General features: G+C 41.2%; 1 protein-coding gene across 1 annotated transcript in view; it reads right to left on the bottom strand.

The window, feature by feature from the left end:
• Positions 1-24,326, bottom strand: part of LOC122799668 — a 581,145-nt gene that overhangs the window by 509,355 nt on the left and 47,464 nt on the right. The window contains exon 2 of the mRNA XM_044068873.1: positions 5,726-5,841. Within this exon, the coding sequence (XP_043924808.1) occupies positions 5,726-5,841 (116 nt within the window). The remainder of the gene's footprint in view (positions 1-5,725; positions 5,842-24,326) is intronic.

Genomic DNA, 24,326 nt, shown 5'->3' on the forward strand with positions numbered 1-24,326 from the left:
GTGTCATACAAACATGCAGCTGCCTTCTATTAATGCAACATTACTGTGTCACAGTGTCATACAAACATGCTGCTGCCTTCTATTAATGCAACATTACTGTATCACAGCATCATACAAACATGCTTCTGCCACATTACTTTTGTTAGTGTGACATTGCTGTGCATTACTTCCACCTCATTGTTACTGTCACACTCTTCCTATGGCAAAACATGTGCTTTATGCACACATCACTGTATCATAATATCACACTGTGTCTGTTACTTGAGACATGTTACTGCCACATTACTGTATCATAATGTGATATATGTGATCTTCGGACATTACTGAAGGTTATTTGTTAACAGCTATTAATGTCAGACTTTCTGTTACTGCTACAGTGTTCTATTAAAGCTGTACAAGTGTTATAATGTCACACAAACATTTTATTGGTAGGTTACCATGTACTACTGTCACATTACTGTAGATTACTGCTGCATAGCTGTTACCATCACACTGTTCCTGACACTACTGCTGTATTTGTTTACTGCGTCATTATTACTTCTTAACAGCACATTGAGCATGTTTGACTGCTACATTCCTATGCATTATTGTCACATTATTGTGCTGCAGTTATATGAGCACATGCTCAGGTCTGTTCCTGTCCCATTACTATATGACAACATCTGTTTGTACTTTTGTAATTGCACCATGTGCATTAGGTTTTGCCTGGTGTTCATCTGTTCCCTTTCAGACGCACTAAACAGTATACCCCAGTGGAACCACATGCAAAGCAATATGGTGCTGTATGTGTCCCACTACACTGACCCATATCAAGGGATGTATTTCAGCTACTGAGTATATAACAGAGGTGGGGTGGTAAAGCTGCACAACCCCTGCTTATCACGCAGTGGTGGCATTGTGACATGTCTCATTCTTCTGGCGTGACTGCACACTGCACATGATGGGACTAGCAGTTTACAGTGCTGGGTTCATGGCAGTTCTCATGACTGTGGACAGATCAGTCTCATGGCAGTTTTCCTGACTGTGGACAGATCACTTGCTGCAAGGAGTGGGCCTACTAGTTCATGTGGCAGTTCTCTTTACATTATATTGATATGATGTCAGAATAAGGTCAAGTGATCTGTTCCTTTAAATGCCTTAATAGTCTACCTTTTCCTCATTTCCCAGCTTCACCTGTTCTCTGCCCCCTTGAATGCCCCTGTGGATTTTCTCTCCAGCACTTATTGCCGTAATCCATTCCATGAGTCTACAACCCTCTCTGTGAAAAAGTACTTTCAGAGATCCAGGGACTTATTATTCCTTACAAGTGGCTAACTGTGCCACCCCCCCCCCATTCAGTTCTTCCTGTTTGTAGTGACTTTGTCATGATCTTTCCCACCATAATGTCCTCCCTGTCTCTTCTGACCATAGATGAAAAGACTTACATCTCCTGTTGTTTCTGGTCATATTCTTTCATCTCTAAACCATAAAATTTTCTAGAAGCTTTCCTTAAATTCCTTTGAGCAGTCTGATGTACTTTTTCCTTATATGAACTCCAGAATTACATTGAGTACTCACAATTGCCTAACCAAGGCCTTTTACAGTGAAAGCACTATCTCTTTGCTCTCAGAATCTATTCTCCCTTAGGATAGACCCCCCCTTATTCTGTTTGTTGCTGCCACTGTCATCTCAATTTTTTCCCCAGTGGCTTAATGTGGACATGATCAACACCCCCATGTCCTTTTCCTGCTCTGATCCCATTGATTCCTCTCTTCCCAATGAAGCTGTACACCACGGTTCTTGTAACCCAAGTGCAGAACTTTGCATTTATTTGCAATGAGCCTCACCTGACATTTTTTGGCAACTTGTTCAGTCTTTTCAGTTCCTTCACTGCACCCCCCCACACACACACTACTGCACTTATCTTCTTTCATCAGAGCCAAAATCTCACAGACATGTCTGAGACAAACACACTGAACATTAATGAACCCAGTAAAAACTGCCATAGTATTCCATTAGTCACCTCCATAATTCCAAGCATCATTCCTCTTAACTCAGCTCTCGGTCTCCTAGCACTTGACTGTGCAGCTATGCAATTCCTCAGTCTTGTTTCTACCCACAACCCCCAATCCCTCTATTTTTTATGTTTTTAGTCTCTTATACAGGAAAGAGCCAAAGGCCTTGCTGAAGTTCAGGCAGATTACATCCATCAATACTCTCATGTCAACCTCAGCTGTAGCTCAGTCATAAAACTGCATGACATCATTCTGGGCATAAACCAATGCTGCTTGCTGTCATGGAGATTGTTGTCTTCTAGAATGCAGTCTTCTCTTCAGGATCTCAACAGGACCAATTTTGCTACTGCTACTAAGCTAACAGGCCTATAGATCACTGTATTATGCCTTAGACATGTCTAAGTCCGGAAAGCTACATCTCTAGGTCTTTAGAAATCTGGCCAATGTGTTAACAGACCCCCTAACAAAGATTATCAGTGATTTCAGTCTAATGCAGAAGTGTGAGAGGACTTGGGGGCAATAATTCTGGTACCCTTGTTCATAGGATATTGCTACACTAGCGGCCTTAGAGCCTTTACAAGCCTAGCTCATGTTAATCCCACGTATCTCCATTTGTTCTTTTCGGGTACTTCACAGAACACATTTATGCACATTGCTGGTCTGTGATCAACACTGGCACCCATGTCCCTCACTGTAAAATATTATGCAGCTTTTGGCCAAACAGCAGGACAAACTGCTGGAGCACAAAGTGTGTGTGTGTGTGTGTGTGTGTGTGTGTGTGTGTGTGTGTGTCGGGGGGGGCAACTGCAAAGTACTCCGAACAGATTATTTAGCTGCAGTCTGCTACACAGTGAACTGAACTGAAATTAAATGATCTAGAAAACTACAGTCGAAAGAATAGCCTTAGTGTATAAGATCTTCCAGAGGGGTGAGGAAGGCAATAACTCTGTGGCGTATATTAAGACCGGAATGAACTCTACTTCTTCATATGTCAGATTCTCATGTGATTGAGGGTGCATAAAATCAAACCAAAAGTCAGATCTACAAATAAACCAAAGCATGTAATAGTAAGGTTCTTAAACTATAATGATCTGTGGATGGTTTTGCACAGAGCAAGAAAGATGGCAGAAACTTTAAGCTGGGTGGAGTGATGGTGCATATTGCTGCAGATTACAACAGTTCTGTCTTCAGTAAATCTAAAATTAGTGATCCTTACTATTAAGAAGTTTTGAGATAAAGGGGGATGAGGCATTAACTGCAGTTTCCAATCATATGTTACATAGTTATACAGGGCAATAAGTTTCATTTGATTTCCAGGACAGCATAAAGGCATTTGTTTTGATAGTCAACTCTGTGCATTGGCAGGCTTCAGATATTTAGCAGGAGTGAACAATGGAATTGATGAAATAGATTAAAGATAATAAGAGACATGAGCCATCCTCCCTGGTTAAATTGTCACACAGCAAGAACTCAGACTCAGCTTTGCTACTACTTAAACCATGTATCTCCTTGCCTCAGAACTTGAGCAGGGTTATGCAAAAATGTTTTCAGACTCTCCTAAAGACACGTATCAGCTTTGCCCCCTCAGAGCTCTCAATTGTCATTTCGGGGGAATATTCCTATTTTCAGGCCTGATTTACCCCTGTACATAATGTATCTATTTTCATAGGTATGTTCATAGATTAGTACTAAGCTAACTGCCCTTGTGAGCCATTTTAAGCCTAGCCAATTATCCCTTGTGAGCCTCAAACCCTGCACCTTGTGTTTGTAAGGCAAACACCTTAACCATTAGGCCACCCTCCCAACCGATGTCCCTATTTTGAGGCTTAATTTACCCCTTCACACAATTTCCTGAAACCCCTCACATCACACATTATTTCTGAAACCATCTAGTACACAGAAAATCACACTAAATATCCAACACACACTAGTGCAACCTAATCTCCCTTTTTCAGAAGCAAAAATAAATGACTGTGTGGGGTAGAATTTTGCAATACAGTTCATTAACGTCTGCAGATTTTACACAATCTCTTTGTTAATGTACTTATATTTATCCATAATTTTTGCCACACTCTCTACCATTTTTTAAACATGTTTCTGAGTAATATTCCTCATTTCTACTGGAAGCAGGAAGAGTTATGTGCTAATTAGCATTCAGATTTTATGCTAATTAGATGTCCATATGTTTTTTTGCTGGATGTCCCTATGTTTCAAGGGCCTTTGTTCCTAAATTCAACAGCTGAAAGTTTGAGAGGTATGACTCCCCTACAAGAGAGATGGAAGAAAAGGTGGATGGCCAGGCTTTTTCCAGCCCGAACCACATGGCTGCAGGCATTACACATATGGAGTCCTCATTAGGTTAAACAGCAGATGGCACAGAATACAAGTATCCCAAGGTTAACTTGACTTTAGTCTCACTGTGTACATGGACTCTTGCATTGGGGCGTTAACTCTATTATTCTCAGACTTGCTCATGGAAGACTCAGAGAGTTTTCTGAATTTGCATCCCTAATCTCTCACTGTCAGAGACATCATTTTGGTTTCTACATTGTTCATAATGTCCCTTTTGAACTGATAGACTTGCCCAGTGTATTGCAGTTAAAAGGGATACATTAACTGTTAGAGTAGCCAAGCTTGAGACATTAATTACAGACTGTTTGGTGTAAGACTGTTTCCTAAGTTTGTGCTCAAACTTACTGTCACAGTAACAGTAATCGTGTTTGTTATTGCCATTATACTAACTGGCATTTTAGGCAGCCCAGATACTATGTTTTACCCTATTAGTCCCAGAAGTAGCGCAACATGGTACAGACAATTAAGCAATGCTATCACATGGTATGCAACACCCCCTGGGGATATCAGAGACTGATCAGCGGACTTTGTTGGCGTAGTTATCCTACAATTCAATCCTGGAAGGGAAGTTGTTTTTTAATTATTGCTTGTTGATGGGTTAAGTTGCATGCTTTGTAATTGTTATTTTATTAATAAAGCTGGATTAACAAAAAAATGCTCATTTAAAATATTTGTAATTGATTTTTTTGAAAGATTGTGATTGTGGAGCTTTTCTCCCTGGGCCTCCACTTAAAATAGTCACTTTCTGGCCCAGCTAGACTTAAATGACAGATAAATAAATAATAAAAATTGACATTGTTGTACTTATAGGGATTTGCATTTTCTGGCTTCATTTTGTTCATAGGAAGCCCTAAATGCAACTGTAGTCCAGTGATTGGGTGAAGAAATTGGTGGGCAGGGGTCTCAAAAAAGATGGCTATGCAGTCAGAGCCCATTAAACAAATCAGGAACATAGAAGATCTTACTGTCCAGATGTGTAGCCTAAAGCCCAGTTGCTGGACAGAAAAGAAAGAAAAGTCAACTACAGGATGCTTCTGTTCCAAAAAGCCAAGTCATAAATAATACCTTTTTATCTACCATGTGCAAGGTTATTTCCTCACTGTGAAATAAGGTGGGGACTGGGACATTTATCAGTATTTCTAAGCTAAGGAATTCTGAGGTATGAAATAAAGCACAGTTGTAAAATGCATTAGAGACTCTATCCCATTCTTGAGCTGACTAACTGCTAATTGTTCTGCAAACAAATGCTTAAATTCTAATTCTTTTGGCAGAGGTTACTTGGCAGTAATTCAGCCCTTCTCAGTAATAGACAGTTATTTGGAAAAGGAAGTCTGCCAACACTATCAAATAATGTTTTAAACAAAAGAGACAGAAATCACCTAAAAGCATGACACTGGACTGTGCATGCCAGAAGTTGTCAACGTCAGGTACAAAGTAAGACAGTGTCTCTGTTGTAAGTCCATGAACAAGCGTAGCCATCCACAAATAGGGCCACCTGTCATAAATCAAGAGAGACAGACAATTACTCAGGATGCAACAGACATAATGTGTGATGTGCTGAAGTCATGCAAAGCTAACAGCTAGAGAGTGGCAGCACAGATATAAATAAAATGAAAGCAGTGCCACCCTCACAGCAATAACAACTAAGCAATCTTCAATATAGACGAAATGCAGTACAGAATATTACACATATAAACCTGATTACATCCCAGCAATATTAATAAAAATGTCAAACCCAAGCACGATTCATTTTAATACATTAGTAATTTAATGTGAAAAACTAATCTTATGCTATCATTGTACTGATGGCAAACTACTATAATTAGGTAAATGAGGCCAGGTCCTGTTTAAATACAGAACAACAGCAAACATGCCAACCAAGAATGCTGCTGTTTCTGACTAGTGGTGCATCTTCATGACAGGATAATAAAAAACAGCAGAATTAGTCGCAATCTCTGTTTATAATACAACAACACTGCTTCTTGTAGAAAAAGAAGTAATCTGATCATGTCATTAAAAGCCTGCCCTTGCATGCTCTTACATTATACTGATACACCTGTTACAGGTATGTGAGTAATTACTACATCAGGTGATCTTTGAGAAGGCCCTCCACTGCGGGTTGACCACTTCGTTGCTTCCTTCAGGTGTTCTCACATTTTTTTTTAAATCTGCAATTTCCATGCTCAGACGCCATCCCTTTGATTAATACAGAGCACATTCTATTGATTCATATTTCCCGAGTCTGAGTTTTGTAAAGGGATCTTCAGGCACTCAGGTACGGAAAGCAAGGAAGTTAGACTATCACAGACTCCACAAACAAAGTTAACACCCTGGCAATACAACCAGACTCAAGAAAATCACAAAAGACAACTCCCTGTACTGAGAATGCTTCTCACCAAAGGCAAATCACAGAAATCTCATGTCTGACTCCCAAATATTGACATGATGGCATGCAACAATGTAACACACTTAACAGCAATAATGTAACACAATTAACAGCAACACTGTAACACAATTAACAGCAACTGCTTAACACCATAAACATGTTCATCATAGAAACTTTTCCTGTAGGCTCAGGAAGGGACTGGAAAGACTAAATACTGGGGAGGGGAGGGATAATGTGCCCACATCAGGGGTCCCGTAAAGATTTTTGGTACTCACATATCTTACTTTTTAGGGCTTTATACATTGTGTGGAATATCTAGACAAAAAACAATGCAGTATCCCAAAAGGGATAGGAGGCACCCAAAAAAGCAGAAGGAGATATTTAGGGCAAGGTTCCCCTAATACACAGCCTTTCAAAAAGGTACTGCTTCTAGACAGAAAATCTCAGCTACAATGATGGGGAAGGCATGCATTGACTGCTAGGTGACTATGGCAGAAATATCTACTGTGAGCAAGTCTTTGAAAAAGTTGTTCAAAGCACTGCCTCTCCCCATGCATGGAATACTCTTTTGTCATGCTTCTCCCCACCAGTGGAATGCACTTTTGCTCTGTTTCTCCCCACCAGTGGAATGCCCTTTTGTCCTTCCTCTCCCCACCAGTGGAATGTCCTTTTGCCCTTCCTCTCCCCACCAGTGGAATGCCCTTTTGCCCTGCTTCTCCCCACCAGTAGAATGCCCTTTTGCCATATTAGCCATAGATCTTCTGGCCTCTCACTGACTAAAATTATACACTGAACAATCCAGTAGAAGGTCACAGGTGGGTCCTGCTTACTAGGTGGTAAATATCACAAAGACACTGGTCCCATCTGTCTGTGCACACCAACTCTCAGGAATAAGGTCACAGGTGGGTCTGTGCACACCAACTCTCAGGAAATAAACCCACAACTGGCTGAACATCCAGAGTGTGGAGCTTGCATTTTCTTGTTTTTAAGTCCACAGAAAATGTAATGAGATGGGCTGGATTAAGCTGAAGCTCTGGCACTACTTTCAGGAGGAACAAGGATTCATTTTTAGAAAGACTTGGTTCTTATGGAAGGAAAAAATGAGGGACTTCATGTATAGGTACCTGTAATGCTTCTTCTTTTGGCTTTTCCCAGTCAGGGGTCACCACAGCGAATTACCTGTCTGCTTATGATCATCAGTGGAGTTTTACGGTGTCAAGTTGCCAACCCAACCATCCACATAAGGCACACACCTGCACTCACATCTAGGGCTAATTTAGAGTGTCCAATCCACCTACAGCATGTCTTTGGGATGTGGGAGGAAACCAGAGCACCCAGAGGAAACCCATGCGACCACAGGGAGGACATGCAGACTCTGCACAGAAGGCAGCCCAAACGAGGATCGAACCAGAGAACCTCTTGCTGTGAGACAGCAACCCTAAATGCTGCACCACTATGCACACCCTATAATGCTGCAATACTATGGGCTAAAATTATAACAGCCAGAAACAGTCTGTCAGGAACAAAGCTAAGATATTTCAGATTAGCTGGTCCAAATGATAGACACACAAGCATGACAACCATAAAACCTTAGGTCCCAGGGGCAAAAATCATTTTCCCTGAAGATCTGAAAGGCAGAAGCCTCTTTAAACTCATTGTTTATTAGATGATGCTAAGCCACTGTTGTGCCTCACACAAATCATGGAAGGCTGAACAGGCATTAAAGATATCTAACAAAGAACAAGTACACCAGAACATTGTCAGCATGTGGGAAAAACAGGGAAAACTGAACATTTCAGATTAAAATTAAGCACCTTTCCCACTTGACTTTTTAGGTGGTCATACTGAAGGTTTTCTGGCAATCTTCAAGTCCTCAGAAACTTCATTGGAAAAGTTTAGTGGTTGGGCTTGTACTAAAAAAAAAAAATCAAGGCATCAGTTGGAAGTGGTCATCTGTCTGTAGTACTGACCCCCCTCCCCCAGCATTTAGACTGGAATCATTTCTGATGAGGCAAAGATTCAATAAGCCCAAGCCCACGTTCATGTGGGTCATCTGCCTGGAACTTCACGATAACACAACAGATGAGCAGAAAAACAATTAATAATATATAAAACTTCTCTCCTGTTTTACTGTGAAAACATTTAAGAGCTACTACCCCCTTCCTTGCTGGAGGAAGCAGAATCTGGGTAGTACAGTATTTTTTGTTGCAGACCATCTGTAAAAGTAGGCCTCCAGGAAAAAAAAAAGCGCTAAAGCTTATGGATTCAGCCATGACCATCCTGTCTCCTGTAATACAGACCAGAACCAGAAAAAATGTCATAGCTGGATATCTACTCCCAAAAAAAGACTGAGAACATGGCGTGGCTGTGTCTTCTTATATACTCTGCCCACTACTGACGCCAGAAGAGAAAGCTACGTGGCTGCTTCCTTCCTATTCCAGACTGCTTCCTTCTTAAAGAAAAAGAAGCAAGTTTTACCTTGGTTCTACAAATGCCACACACACACCTGACATCTGTCCTTCCCTGCAGGGTTTGGACTTGCCTCCAGAGTTTGCAGCATCTTTTAAAACTGACCTCACTTGAATAGTCATTCTGATGGACTCCATTGATCTTGCACTGAGACGAAACCAAAGTAAGCATTATTCATTGATGCACCTAAAGTGAAAGGAAATGCTGGAGAAGGAGGTAAAAAGTGAACTTACATCTCTAGGCTGTGAGTCAGGATCCATCACTTTCAGGAATGGCAGAAAAGCTTCAAGACAAGAAGCAGGTCCAAGAAGAAATAATGGCTCTGCAGTGATTGATATGCATATGGAAAGAAGCCGGGGGTATCAATCAGCACTGCCACCGTAGCCCTAACAAGCACAAGAGAGATGGGCTAGTATCCTCATCTGGGACATGACATAGCATGCTAGTCTCTGATCTCCAGTGCCTTGTCCAAAGGATGAAACGCATGGGAGTGGACTATGTCCAGCACCACACCATGAAGGAAACGCAGTACACAGGAAGCAGCAGTAACTTCTTTAACTAATTTAGGCTCCAGAAAAGTCTTACCTACACCTCATTGAGAGGTTGTTCAATGAAGAGTTTTATTTTGGAAGTTAAATGTCATTGGGAGTTTCATTGCAATGTATTACATACATACATACATACATACATACAAATGTTTCAAGCACGGGCATTAAAGCCCTTCTAGCTTGCCAATATGCCAAAACACTTGTTCCCATAATAAATGTCCAGGCTGTTCTTAAAAATATCTAAACTAGTACTTGCTTTAATGTAATTTGGTAGTCTGTTCCAAGCATCAGCTGCTCTCTCAGAGAACCAATTAGTACACTTCTCATTCATATGGAATCTTCTACATAGGTTATCTGACGATTCTCTAGTACTTTTTGATAACCCCAAACATTCCCAGAGGTAGTTGTCCCTAAATGCCTTATATACCTGAATAAAATCTCCTCTTAAATATCTGTAAGAGACACTGTACAAGTTCAGATATTTTAGTCTTTCATAATAACTTAGATTTTCACATCCATGGTTACCCTTAGTATATTTCCGCTGTACTCTTTCCAGTTTATTCATGCTTGTTTTCCTATAGGGTTTGTAACTAACAAACAATGACTTTATTATGTTTGATTTCTTAGACTTTATAAATCTTTTTATACAACCTACAGTTCTATAACTATCATTAGCCAATTGGTTGATATGATTAGAAAAACTCATAGCTGAATTTACCCATATACCCAGGTCCTTAAATGAGTCTACAGTTTCAATCACTGTGTGCCGTATTAAATATTCACCTTTCAGTTTATGTCTCCCAAAAATCATATGCTTAGTTTTTGATGTATTTACTGTGAGTCAACAGAGCACCTTTCAAGTGTTTCCTCTTATTTGTCACTGTGATATGACAGTGGAGTTGTTATACATAATTTATTGAGGGTGCAAGGGCTGCAAAAACAATGTTTTTTTTTAAGGTATTGGGTTACTGTTTTGTATTTGGGACATCCACCTCAGAGAAGTGTTTACTACTCCAAAAATACTGTCAACATAGGTTCATAGGTTGGTACTAGGCTATCGGCCCTAGGGCCTATACAAGCCTAGCCATAAAAATTCCCTGGATATTTCTTCCCACAATATTTACTTACCTGGACCCCTATCTAGCAGGGCGACTGACATTATCCCCGAGGTGAATTTCCTATTTCCCATCCAATCATCAAGGTTCCTTTTGAAGAGGGCCAAGGAGGTGCTCTGCTTGACATGTATGGGCAGTCTATTCCAGAGTATGGGGGAGTCTCTGGGTCAGGAGCCTATCCCTCCTGAATGTTTTGTTCATTGTGATGACAAGGTTTAGATCCCTGGAGCATGTGGCTCTGAGGGATTTGGATTTCTTTAAGTGGAGCATGTCCAACAGCAAAGGGTTTGACATGGCCTTGTATGTTAAGCAGAGATCACGTCTGAGTAGACGATATTCCACAGAGTATAGCTGGAGTTTTTTTAGATGGTCAGCATAAGGCATCTGCTTTAGGCCTGTGATTCTTTTAGTGAGGTATTTCTGCAGCCTATCCAGCTGTTGCTGATGTCTTGTGAGGTACATACCAAACGGGGCGCTGTACTCTATAATGGGTCTAATGAGGGATGAGTACAGTGGGACAATGACCTCCTTTTTTCTGGATGAAAAGCCCTTAGTGATGAGGTGTGCCACATAGAAGGATTTCCTCACTGTTGTGTGGATGTGGTTATCGAAGGTGAGACCACTGTCTACCTGTGTCCCTAAGTCTCTCATTACACTTTCGGTGTTTAGTGTACTGCCACCTATGTGGTAATGCATGGATACATGTTTTTTCCCAAAGCGGATAACTATACATTTCTTGGCATTAAGCTTGAGCCCATGGCTCTGGAACCAAGCATCTGTTTCTGCAAGGCCCTTTTGTAGAATATCCACATCATTTGGGGATTCACTAATGGCTCCCAGTTTACAGTCATCTGCGAACTTTGTTAGCCAGAGTCCCTTAGTGTTGGCCTGTACTTCAGATAAGTAGATGCCAAACAAGAACAGTCCCAGGATTGAACCCTGAGGTACTCCACTTGTCAGTTGTCTGGAGCTGGATTTGGAGTCAGCTACTTTTACAGTCTGGGTTCTGTCTGTAAGCCAATTGGTAACTCATCGAGTGACATAGGGATTTTTGCCCAGCTTACTAAGTTTATCTATGATTCCAGAGTGGGGGGATGGTGTTAAAGGCCTTGGTGAAGTCCATATAGGCTGTGTGGACCACCTTACCCTCATCCACTGCTCTGGAGACTGATTCGAAAAAGTCAATCAGGTTGAGGAGACAAGATCGGCCCTTCAAGAGCCCAAACTGGGTGGGGGTCCAGTGTTTGAAGGTTGCAATGTCTTTGTTTATAAGTTCCATGATAATGCATTCCATGCCCTTGCAGATCAGGCTCGTCAGACTGATGGGACAGTAGTTCCTGGGATCCAGGGTGGATCCCCCCTTGTGGAGTGGGATAACTGTAGCTGTGCGCCACTCAGTGGGCACGAAGCCTGAGGTTAGGCTATGATTAAACATGACACTTGGGTGAAGTGCCAGTTCATTTTGTAGTTCACAGCCCTAGATGTCAACTGGTCCCATGGATGCTGTATTCTTAGCTTTGGAGAGTGCGGTTTCTACCTGTGTGGGCATGATTACCGAAATTTGGCAATTGTTTGGTATTGAGATGGGCCCTTTAGGGGGTGAGAGGGGGGTGAAGTTGGCATTAAATCGATCTGCCAGGATATTGGCAGTATCCTTGGGATCAGTATATTTAATGTCATTCTGTTGTAGCTCAGAGCAGATCTGAGCATTGCCATTTAGATTCTTGACATAACTATAGAATGCCTTGTGGTTGTCTTTGGAATCTTTGGCAATTTTATTTTCATAACTAACTTTGGAGGATTTTATGATGGATCTTAGCTTCTTACTGAGGCTGGTAAGGGAGTTTTTTGCATCCTGGGATTTTCCTCTTTTCTGCAACAGTTTCTTCCATCTGTTGTATAATTTGTTTATGACAGTGGACCACCAGATTGGCTTCCTTTTTTCGGAGGAGAGCATCTTGGTTCTATTTGGGATGGCAGGATTCATGCACGAGTGGATGTGCTTGTACAGTGCCTTAGTGTAGGACTCAGCAGTCGAACTTTCAGCTCCCGTCTGCATGGGTGTCATGAAGTTTGTCACTTCTGACTTGAGTAGCATGAAGTTGGCGTTGGAGAAGTTTTTTACGGAGGTTTCCTTACTGGGGGGTGGGGGTGGGATGTGGATGTCAAGGGTGATTTGCTTATGGTCAGACCTGACCAATGAGGGGGTGACCACTGGTGTGGAGCATCTATCTCCCATGTTGGTAATGACCAGGTCTAGGGATATTGGAGCTCCTGGTGGGACAATGGATTAGTTGATCGAGGGCGTTGGAATTTATGAATTCCAAGAACCGTTGGGAAAAGGTGTTGGTACCCAAGTAGTTTTCCCAGTTAATGGCAGGGTAGTTGAAATCACCCAGTATTAGGGTGTTTGGTTGTATCCTAATATTTTCCAGTATGTTTAGAAAGGTGTAGTGAGAATCTTGGGTCATGGTGGGGGATCTGTAGTAAGCTACAATTTGGATTGCAGTCTTACCTAGTGTTAGTTGCACCTGGAGAATTTCAGATGCATTGTGTTGGGCAACTAGCCTGGAAGTATGAATATCCTTGGTGAATATGGACACTCCTCCACCTTTAGTGTTTTGGTCTTGGTTTGGTGGCTGAAAAGTGTGGTAAGAGTTGTAGCCTGGTATTGCATGGGGGCTCTCTGGAGCCTTGAACCAGGTCTCAGTTACTGCACAGATATCGAAGTTCTTCAGTTTACTCAGCAGCTTTATTGTGTACAAACATATTAGAATTGAGGCTTAAGAACTTTAACTTAAATAAACTTGTAAACAACTAGCTGTTACACTCATACATGCTCACTCTCTGGCTGCACTCTCAAAATGGCACTGAAGCTAGCATGTGCTAGCTATTTATATGCACATGCTGTCCTTGAAACGCTTCTTAAAGGTACAACACACACACACACACACACACACACACACACACACACACACACACACACACACACACACACACACGCACACACACACACACACACACAATCACATTATTCTACAACCACTATTTAAATAAACCCACCAGCTACTGCTGTGGGGGCCCTCATGTGAATGACAGCCTGCCCTGTACTAAACTTTCATCTCCAAAGAAGAATGAATATGTCTATAAGGCTCTTCTTCCTAGATGGGAAAAATGGACTGTCTCATGCTCCAGGGTGGTTGCTTGACTAGATGGAGGCTGGACAGTGAAAGCAGTTTCTTTGGGAGCCTTTAGGTACAGCAGTATTGCCTTCAGCTCCAAGTGGGTGATGTGGAGCCTCTCTCTGGACAACTTATACTTCCTTCAAGTTGGGGTCTAACTGATCTCTCTGCAGAAGACAAGCAAAGCATCATTCATCAGAACTTCTGATAGCCTTCTTTTTTTTATAGCAGAGCTTAAAAGATGTTTTATGATAATTGCTTATCATTCCACAGCAAATGACAAGGTTCCAAAATTACAAGATTCATAATTGTGGCTACTCTGTAGCCATTGAGACTTCACTGTCCATCCATTCCAACACCCACCCCTTCATCTCTTGTGGTTCAGAGTGAGATATGAAAATAACCATATTTCTTGTGCCTGGCAGAACAATTTCTACAGGCATCCCACAAATTTAGATGCTCAGGGTGGCTTAAAAGGTTGGAGAGGTGTTCATATATGCCATCCACTACAGAAGTGCCTAACCCTTTCTCAGGAGATGAACTACCAAATGAGACATCATTCCTAGATGAGAAGTCAAACCTGGTTCAGTTTCACATGATAATGGCAGTTTAAGCCAAGCAGCCCTACAGAAGTAAGTGCCGGAGGTTACAGTCCTGACCAGTATGTCTGCTCTGTCAGTCATGTGATGGGTTATGCAGAGCTCTGTGATGCCATATTAAACACGTTCTCAACAGTCTTACACTCATACCTATCAGGGAGTGCAGACAGGCTTTCTACGGCTTCCTCCATCACTGAAGGCTGGTTGTGGGACAAGGACTGGGAGAAAGGCAGTTAATGGAGTGAAGAGCCAATAAAGCAGCAGGACAAACCCTGCTTATAGTCATTCCTCTGACTGAAAGAAGAGTCAACAGATGTTGGGGCTCTTGGCAACTGTGAAGAGGAAACAAAATGACAAACGTATTTGCCTTAGCATGGTAGGTTAGAAGGCAAGATCACTTGATGGTGGAATAGAGGTGGACAGTCAGTCATCGTAGCTGCTGAAGTTTCAAAATATTACAGATGTGTTATTATTCACCACATCAACAGATTGGATCTACTGCAACTTAATGGATTAGCTCATCCCCAAAAAATATTTGACTGTGTCATGGCAGTGAAAGACAATAAAGAATACAACAGAGTTTTCGAAGGGGGCTCATGCCCCCCAACCTTACTTTGTGGGTACTGTCCACTATACTCCCGACCTCTAAATATAACACCTCTTAGTCCATACCACCGTACCACTTCAGAGAAAAGGGCACAGTTGTTTCATGTCATGTTTCTCTGAGATGCTGGAACCTTAGAAATTGAATAAATACAGAGTTGGATATGTGGAACAGAGACAAAACAATGGGAGGTACAAGGGTGCAGCCACCTCTGCACAAACACTGTGAAACAACATGCAATCATTCACTATCCAAACGCATTCAAAGATGTTGTCCACTAGAAGCTTCATGATGGCAAACAGTCTGCAGTACGTTCTGTTAGACCCAGCTGATCCTTCAGAGGGCTTTCTGCAGTGGGTTGAGCTGGGATCTCCCTGAAAGCCCTCCTCCAGGAATTCTTCAAAGGTCCCCAGCTTCATTGTATGCATCGTGTGTGCCCTCCCATCACAGTAGGCAGTGGCATTACTGTGCCAGCCCATGAGAGCACACCTGACTACATACTGCCAAGTTTTTTTCCTGTGATACACAGGTGAGTTGCAACTGAAAGACAAAAACAACTAAACGTGGACAGAAAGTTATAACTTTTGTAATACTTGAACTGAATAAGGCACCTGAAGCAAGTGGAGGGGCCATCTTATAACAGGGGGGATGGATTTATAAACAAATACCTGCTGCAGACAGTACTCTCTTAAAATACCTGCTGCAGACAGTACTCTCTTATAATACCTGCTGCAGACAGTGCTCCCTCAAACCTGCAATGTCCTATTTCAAAGGGCCTCTGCAGTGGATAGCAGATGGAAAAAATCCAAAGTAGCAAAAATAACAAATCTCAAGTGAGGGAAGAGCCATACAGGCCAAGAAGCAAAAGCTCAAAAGGTAAAGGATTGCAGAACAAATGTGTTGAAGGAAGCTGAACCCATGATAGTAACTAAGTAACAGTGGATACAGAAAGAAGAAAGGAATAGATGGAAGCTGAACTCGTGACAGCAACTAAATAACGGTTCCTATGGAAAGAAGGAAGGAATAGAAGGAAGCTGAACTCATGACAGTAACTAAATAACGGTGCTTATGGAAAGAAGGAAGGAATAGAAGGAAGCTGAACTCATGACAGTAACTAAATAACGGTGCTTATGGAAAGAAGGAAGGAATAGAAGAAAGCTGAACTTGTGACAGTAACTAAGTAATGGTGCTTGTGTCTATATCATAACATCGACAGCTTAGGTTGTCAAATCCTAAAACATCAACACCTAAGTGTTGAAAGCTAACAATAGCAAACAACCACATCATCAAATTCTTTCCTCAGGAAAGAATTTGGGTGGCCATCCAAAAACAAAATAAACAAACACACCCAAACATAGCCCGATGTGGGGATCTGCCCCCCCCAACACACCCCAAACTAAATATACCAACTCAGACATCGGTCTACATTGGGGAAAGGGCAAATCCCCGATAAAAGCAATGCAAATTCTTTCCCGAGGAAAGAATTCAATGATGTGGTCGTTTGCTATTGTAAACTTTTGACGCGTAGATGTCGATGATTAAGCAATCGACAACCTAAGCTGTCAACAATTCAATAGGAACCCTGGTGCTTATGGAAAGAAGGAAGGAAAAGAAGGAAGCTGAATTCATGGCAGTAACTAAGTAATGGCGCTTATGGAAAGAAGGAAGGAATAGAAGGAAGCTGAACTCGTGACAGTAACTAAGTAATGGCGCTTATGGAAAAAAGGAAGGAATAGAAGGAAGCTGAACTTGTGATAGTAACTAAGTAACGGTGCTTATGGAAAAAAGGAAGAAATAGAAGGAAGCTGAACTTGTGATAGTAACTAAGTAATGGCGCTTATGGAAAGAAGGAAGGAATAGAAGGAAGCTGAACTCATGACAGTAACTAAGTAACGGTGCTTATGAAAAGAAGGAAGGAATAGAAGGAAGCTGAACTTGTGACAGTAACTAAGTAACGGTGCTTATGGAAAAAAGGAAGAAATAGAAGGAAGCTGAACTCGTGGCAATAACTAAGTAACAGCGCTTATGGAAAGAAGGAAGGAATAGAAGGAAGCTGAACTCATGACAGTAACTAAGTAACGGCGCTTATGGAATGAAGGAAGGAATAGAAGGAAGCTGAACTCGTGACAGTAACTAATTAACGGCGCTTAATGAAAAAAGGATGGAATAGAAGGAAGCTGAACTTGTGACAGTAACTAAGTAATGGTGCTTATGGAAAGAAGGAAGGAATAGAAGGAAGCTGAACTTGTGACAGTAACTAAGTAACGGCGCTTATGGAAAGAAGGAAGGAATAGAAGGAAGCTGAAATCGTGACAGTAACTTAGTAATGGTGCTTATGGAAAAAAGGAAGGAATAGAAGGAAGCTAAACTCATGACAGTAACTAAGTAACGGTGCTTATGGAAAAAAGGAAACAATAGAAGGAAGCTAAACTCATGACAGTAACTAAGTAACGGTGCTTATGGAAAAAAGGAAGGAATAGAAGGAAGCTGAACTCATGACAGTAACTAAGTAATGGTGCTTAGGGAAAAAAGGAAATAATCGAAGGAAGTTGTACTTGTGACAGTAACTAAGTAATGGTGCTTATGGAAAGAAGGAACTAATAATGATTAGGTAGATGGGTGACAAATGTCTGTAATTGGCTCACATTTGAAACGTGTTGAAACAATGACTTACGCATGTGTCAGAGGGTGACATGCCGAATAATGGCAGAAAATGATGTCAATAAGAAGCTATATGAATAGCATCTACTTGGCAAATATCAGTGCCTCACTGCCTAGAATGAAAAGAAAAAATAACAGTCTGCCTCCTTTCTTTCATGTAACTTCTTTAGACAAAATGCAAGATGAAGATGTACATAAAAGGTTTGAAGTGTCCACTCCCCCTCTGGAGCTTGCCCCTGGCAAGTACACAGATATGACAGGAGTGACTGAGAGTTCTAGCACCATCTTAAGGAGAAAATATGGATTCATCCAGAGAAAGAGCAGCTCCTTGTAAAAGATGGAGTATGGCTGCCCGCAAATGAGGGCTAGCAACATCCCAAGTCCATCTGATAGATGTTATGAACACTAAAAATAACTTTATCCAAAAGACAAACTTTAGGTCTGCTAAACAATATGACTCAGATCGAGGAGGATATACAAGACCATCAGTCAGAAAGTTCATATCCTGAGGAAGGGAAAAGATTCTTCATCAAAAGTCAGAGACAGAGCATTCCCAGGCTTGAAAACCTTGAGCTGAGTCAGAGTCCTGCCATCCACCAGGTCATGATGTGCCACGATATGCCAGAGTGCTGTCATCCACCAGTTCATGATGTGCCAGGATGTGCCACAGTGCTGCCATCTGCCAGGCTATGATGTGCCAGGATGTGCCAGAGTGCTGCTATCCACCAGGCCAGGATGTGCCAGAGTGCTGCCATCAGCCAGGCCATGATGTGCCCAGATGTGCCAGAATGCTGCCATCTGCTAGGCCATGATGTGCCAAGATGTACCAGAGTCCTGCCATCTGCTAGGCCTTGATGTGCTAGGATGTGCCAGAGTGCTGCCCTCCACCATGTCATGATGGGCCAGGATGTGCCAGAGTAGAGTGCTGCTATCCACCAGGTCAGGAAGTGCCAGGATGCGCCAGAGTGCTGCCATCTGCCAGGCCATGATGTGGCAGAATTTGCCAGACTGCTGCCATCCACCAGGTCAGGATGTGCCAGGATGTGCCAGGATGCGCCAGAGTACTGCCAGCTGCCAGGCCATAATGTGCCAGGATGCCTTTTTATACCTTAACTCTGAAATAAGCAAGGCACAGGTAACCATTTGAAACTGTAAGGGACAAAAGCAATACCTGGAATGGCAAGACTGATTGTGCAAACAAAATAAGTTATGTATACAAACTGTGAGATCACAGCACCTTAGAGGATTCCACTTAATCAGATGTTTAGTTATTTGAAAGTAGCATATATTATCAGTAGGAGTGTGGGATGCAGGCAGACTTTTCTCTGTAAAAAAAAAAACACTTTAAAAGGAGTACAGCAAGTTTTGATATTTGCTATGTTTGATGCATTTTATTTCGTAATTGTCAGATTCAAGTTATGGGTCTAACAATTACAGTAGGGGGAGAAGTCTGAAACAGAACAGATGTCATAGAAAGGCCATCGAGTTCATGGAGTGAACTGCAGAGGAAAGGCTTACCTTGCTGTCCAGGTAGAGATTACAGTCATGTGGCACAGCACAGCTGCTGCATGGAATGCATTCTGGAATCCTCTAAAATCTCTGCAATCACAGCCACAAGGTCTGCTAGGGCCAAAGTTGTTAGTGAAATATCCAGGTTACACCATGGTTGTGTCTTCCCAACCACCATAAGACTCTCTCACCTGGTCTGAGATGGTCTCTCTTTCATCTAAAGATGCCTAATTGAACACTTTCTGAAGGGTTACCAAGATAAGCTTTGTATTTATTTTCTTCTTTGAATATGGCTAGGAAGCATAAAATGAAGAAGAACCATGGGAATGCATATAAGAATACCCCCTCCCTTAAGTGGGGGACACATCCAATGCCCATCCCCCCTGCACTGGCACAGTGAGCACAGCTTGGGATGGGCCATATTTTCCCTTATGAAAAACAAGTTGATTTCCTGCATGTACACACCCAGAAGACATTCTAAACTGCAAGGTTATTAGAGCCTTAACAAAAGCAGACGACTTGAACTGCACCTTAGTGTATCTCTGAAGCTATTCATCTCCCTCAGGGTAGGAAATAGAACCAGGGCAATATTTTACTTAATAACCACTGCCAAGCCTGCTTTAATTCACTGCAAAGGGGGAAATAGTGCATTCTTCTCTGCTTAATTATATGAAAAGATCACCTGTTTGTCAAATCTTACCAGAAGGGATTTTCATTTCAGATCTTAACCAGTGCCTGAAGAGAAAAACAGCTCTTAGTTTTATCAAGTCTACATGGAATGTCCTCTGGTGAACACTTCAACTGTCCTAAATTAAAATGAACTCATGTGCAGCTTCCCTTATATGTCAACAATGCATCTACCATAAAGTTCTGCAATAGGTTTGACAGCAAAACTTTTTCCAATTTCTACAACTCCCAGAACCATCCATGACTCTAGAATCTGCTTTCAACTTCACCCCCCCTTCAGAAGACCCATGGCAGAATGGTGGGTTAGTAACCACTGACATTTCTCTATCCAGTGGACTGCCTCACTGTAAAGTCAAGTACAGAAAATGCTGAAAATCAGGATATCCATCAGTTGAAGAAGAAACAACAGTGTGCAATACCTCCATCCACTGCTGTGCCATTCCTTGGATGCTAGAAATATGATTTCTAGAGTTCCAGACTTATGAAGGAAGGACTAGTACAAAAATAACTCAAAGTCCTTAGAATCAGAGATGACTTTTCCAAGTTTATCACCACCCAAAATGAATGCAGCCAGGGAGGGTGTCTGCCATGAAGTCTCTTTAAAGGATCATCAGAAATGACGAAAATCCAGAGGCCTTCTGCTAAGCTTCTGTCACCACAGGTACTACTTTAGTGAGGACTCTGGGGTAAAGAAGAGGCAAAGGGGAAACGCCTCACACTGGTAATAACAATGTCCTGCTTGCTCGATACAAAGCTTAGGAATCACTTGTGTGGTTCCTAAATCCTGTTAATCCAATATACATCCATCTTTTGCTACAACAATATCCAGGGTCACTGTGGAATCAGAAGCAGTACATACCTGGGGACCATATCCGGAACTTGGTGAACCGGACATGCTTGCCAAAACTGCTAAGATCCAAAGTGAGACAGGGACCACTTACTCATTTTTGGAAAAATGGAGAGGCAGAAGTAAAAGCCATTACTTTCTGAAGCTGAAACAGGCTCTATTGTATCCTGGATGATCAGAGATTGAGTCTGTTCCAGACACTTGTCCAATATCAATAAATTGCACAGAGGATACCTTAACAGAGCAGGGTGAGACTTAATCAACTTTAAGACACGGATGTCTTTCATCAGTTTCAAGAATCATCTGTCCCTGGGGACAGCTTTCCTAGCTGGGGCAAACTAAGAGAACCAGCCTTAGACATGCAGTTTTGTACAGTAGTCAGGACTGTGTCTATATGTCTTGCAAAGTCAGTCTTTTAGAACATTAGTCTGCAGGCCCCAGAAGTGGAAAAACTGTCAACTCTATATGTGAGAAGACTTACTTCTTTTGGGGTCTAGGCTTGGCTAACAGAGGAAATGGAGGCTTGCGGCACTGTATATACCTTCTGTAAAAAACAAGGCCTTTTTTTTTCTCTTCTGAAGCCTCACAGTGATTTCCAGAGAAAAAAAATAACCATAGAGGATCGACCCTAGAATGAGGCACCAAGAATGGTCTGGCATGAGTTCCAAGATGGCAGCAGTATAGTAACCACTAAAAATAGAGCTCTGGTCAGTGAACAGTTTCAATTTGCAAAAGCCCGCAAACTATTGCAATTTGTTAACAGAAACTGATAGCTAAGGTATCTACAATCTCCAGAAGGTCAATAAGGAAAAGAAAACCCTTACGTAAAAGGGAGAGCAACTATAGAAACCCAGGAGGAGAGAGAAAGTAGTGTGATGGGAACAGAGGTGTGAGATGTGAGGAGATGGTGACAGCAGTGAAAGGACAGAGCTCTTCTGTCCCATCAGAAAGAGGAACCAAATGCATTCCAAGGTTTTCAACATAAGTGCTTCCCTGCTGGAATATAAACACAAATAACGAAAGGCTGCAGGAAATAGAAGTTTCAGAAAGGCATTCAGAGGAAATAGGTATGCAGAAGCACCAAATCAGCTCCCCTCGCATCTCTGCATTCTGAATGAAACTTGTTGCTTACTGGCATAAGTTCTGAGCTATCTACATATTTTGTAGGCAAATGAGTTTATTATAGATTCATGTCTGTGAACTGAACTCATACCCATACATGCAAACTGACTTAACAGTGCAGTAGCTGTCCCCATATCGGTTATGCGTAAATCACATCACACATTTCTGAAAGGGGGGAGTGTTCACAAAAAAAGTCCTCCACATTTCTATAGTCATCCTGACAGAATAGGCTTTGCATAACCTCTTCATGGATCACCTCTACGAATATGTGAAGCCCCCAACAATAAATACCGCCCCATATGTCTGCAGTGTTGTTGAAATGTAATTTGTCTTCCATAATAAACTATGCTAGATTGTAAGAGGGTGACGCCACTGTCTCAATACAATAAAGCTTCACCTTTTATAAATACTTATTTTAAACAAATTATATAAATAGACCAGTGATTAATAATAACCGTTCTCTACGCCAAAGAGGGAAATCAGAATGTAAATCCTTAGAAAACATTGGGTGATGCTTTATACTGTTGTTTTGTACACAACGTCAGCCCTACTGCTTTGCAAAAATATCTATATAGTTAATATACTGTTTATTTTATTTATTTTTAGGGGTAAGGATTTTGTGTTCTAATAATACATTCAGATTCTGGCTCAGTTGGGACAATATGCAGACAAAAAACAAACAAATAAATAAATAAGATACCGTATAAAGGTATGGAAACAGATTATAAAGGACCAGTTTGTAAAAAATAGACAAATAACATAAGTTCAGTAAATACACTATAAGCTTTATTATTATACAGTTTGGTTCACTAGTTTAAAATATATATCAGGTAGCAGATAAGAAAAAGCAAAACAGGGTACTAACTTATATTTACACCAGTAATGCACCTGGATAAATGAGATTGTGAATCTGGTTTGTAAAGAAAGGTGGAAAAGAGGGCTGATGGACTAGAACAACAGTGAAAGAAAGGAGTCTTCATATTAATTATGAAGGTTACAAGAATAAAGACTGAGAAACAAATGAAGGACAGAAGGGGAGCATTTACAGCTGGGAGAGGTTCTTGTCAGGGTGTACAAATCACACCAGCTGTTCTATATATTCCACAGAAAGCAATTAGGCAAGATATAAGAAGATTAGGGGACAGCTTTTCATCAGTGGTGGTGATTGCAAATTGAAACACTAAATGAAATAAGACGCATGGAAGTTCAGAGTATCAGCTGAAGGCAGATATTAAGAGAAGTATATGCATGTATTTGGGCTTATTGATGTAATGAAGGGGAATATGCACTGTTTCAGTGAAATATGGTTCCGGGGTAAAATTAGATAGGAGGTACATGTCAAATGAACATGGTCTGACCCATGAAAGCACAAATGGTGATAGTGTCAAACCATGAGCTTATGCACATAACTATTGTAACTAAGTACAAGCATATTCTGATAAACTAACATTTTCCAGTATTTATGCTGAAAAGGAAGCTGTTTCATGATTGGATATATTAAATTTTAACTGAAATCATGCTAGCTGTTGAATCCAATCAGTAAAGAGATTGCAAAGGGTTGGAATAATTGTAAACTGAAAGTTAGAAATGAGGTCACAGTGAAAGCAAATGACATACAGAATAATCAAAGTAAGGGATTTACAGAAGTAAAACAGAGTAAGTGGAACACAACAGGGTGAAGAGACATGACTTTGCATACATACTTAGAAAATATCAGTGCAGACAGTGCACTGGTTTTAAAACAACTATTTTTGACAATGACCTCAGGGCAACCAAATTGTTAGCTCAGCATTTGAAGCAACAAAAAATAAAAGGATGATAGCTAAACCAGGTGCTGTAAGAATAGTAGTGTGGAAGTGAGCCCATGAAAATTATGAATGTTTATTTATCTCTGTTAATGTAAATTATCATAGCAGACTATATGAACAAGCTGTAAAGGATGAGTAATACACAGGATACATATCTGACACAATTACAATTTCTTTAGTTAACCAAAATAGGTATTAGCATCAAACATAGGGAAAAATAATATTAAAGTAACAAAGAGAAAATCCCTGATAGTGAAGGAATTCTGATACAAGTGTGGAAAAAAAGAACCGGAGATATAAAAAGTCAGGTCCACACTTTTTAATACTATTTTTCTGAGTGGGGATGTGCCCTTGTCTAGTAAAGAAGCAGTACTGGTACTTCTACCAAATGGGTTAGGGGTTAGCATAATGGTTAAGGTGCTTACTACAAACACATAAGGTAC

The sequence above is a fragment of the Protopterus annectens genome, chromosome 4.part0 (genome assembly GCF_019279795.1).
Source record: "Protopterus annectens isolate FY-2018-M chromosome 4.part0, PAN1.0, whole genome shotgun sequence".
NCBI classification, from domain to species: Eukaryota; Metazoa; Chordata; order Ceratodontiformes; family Protopteridae; genus Protopterus; species Protopterus annectens.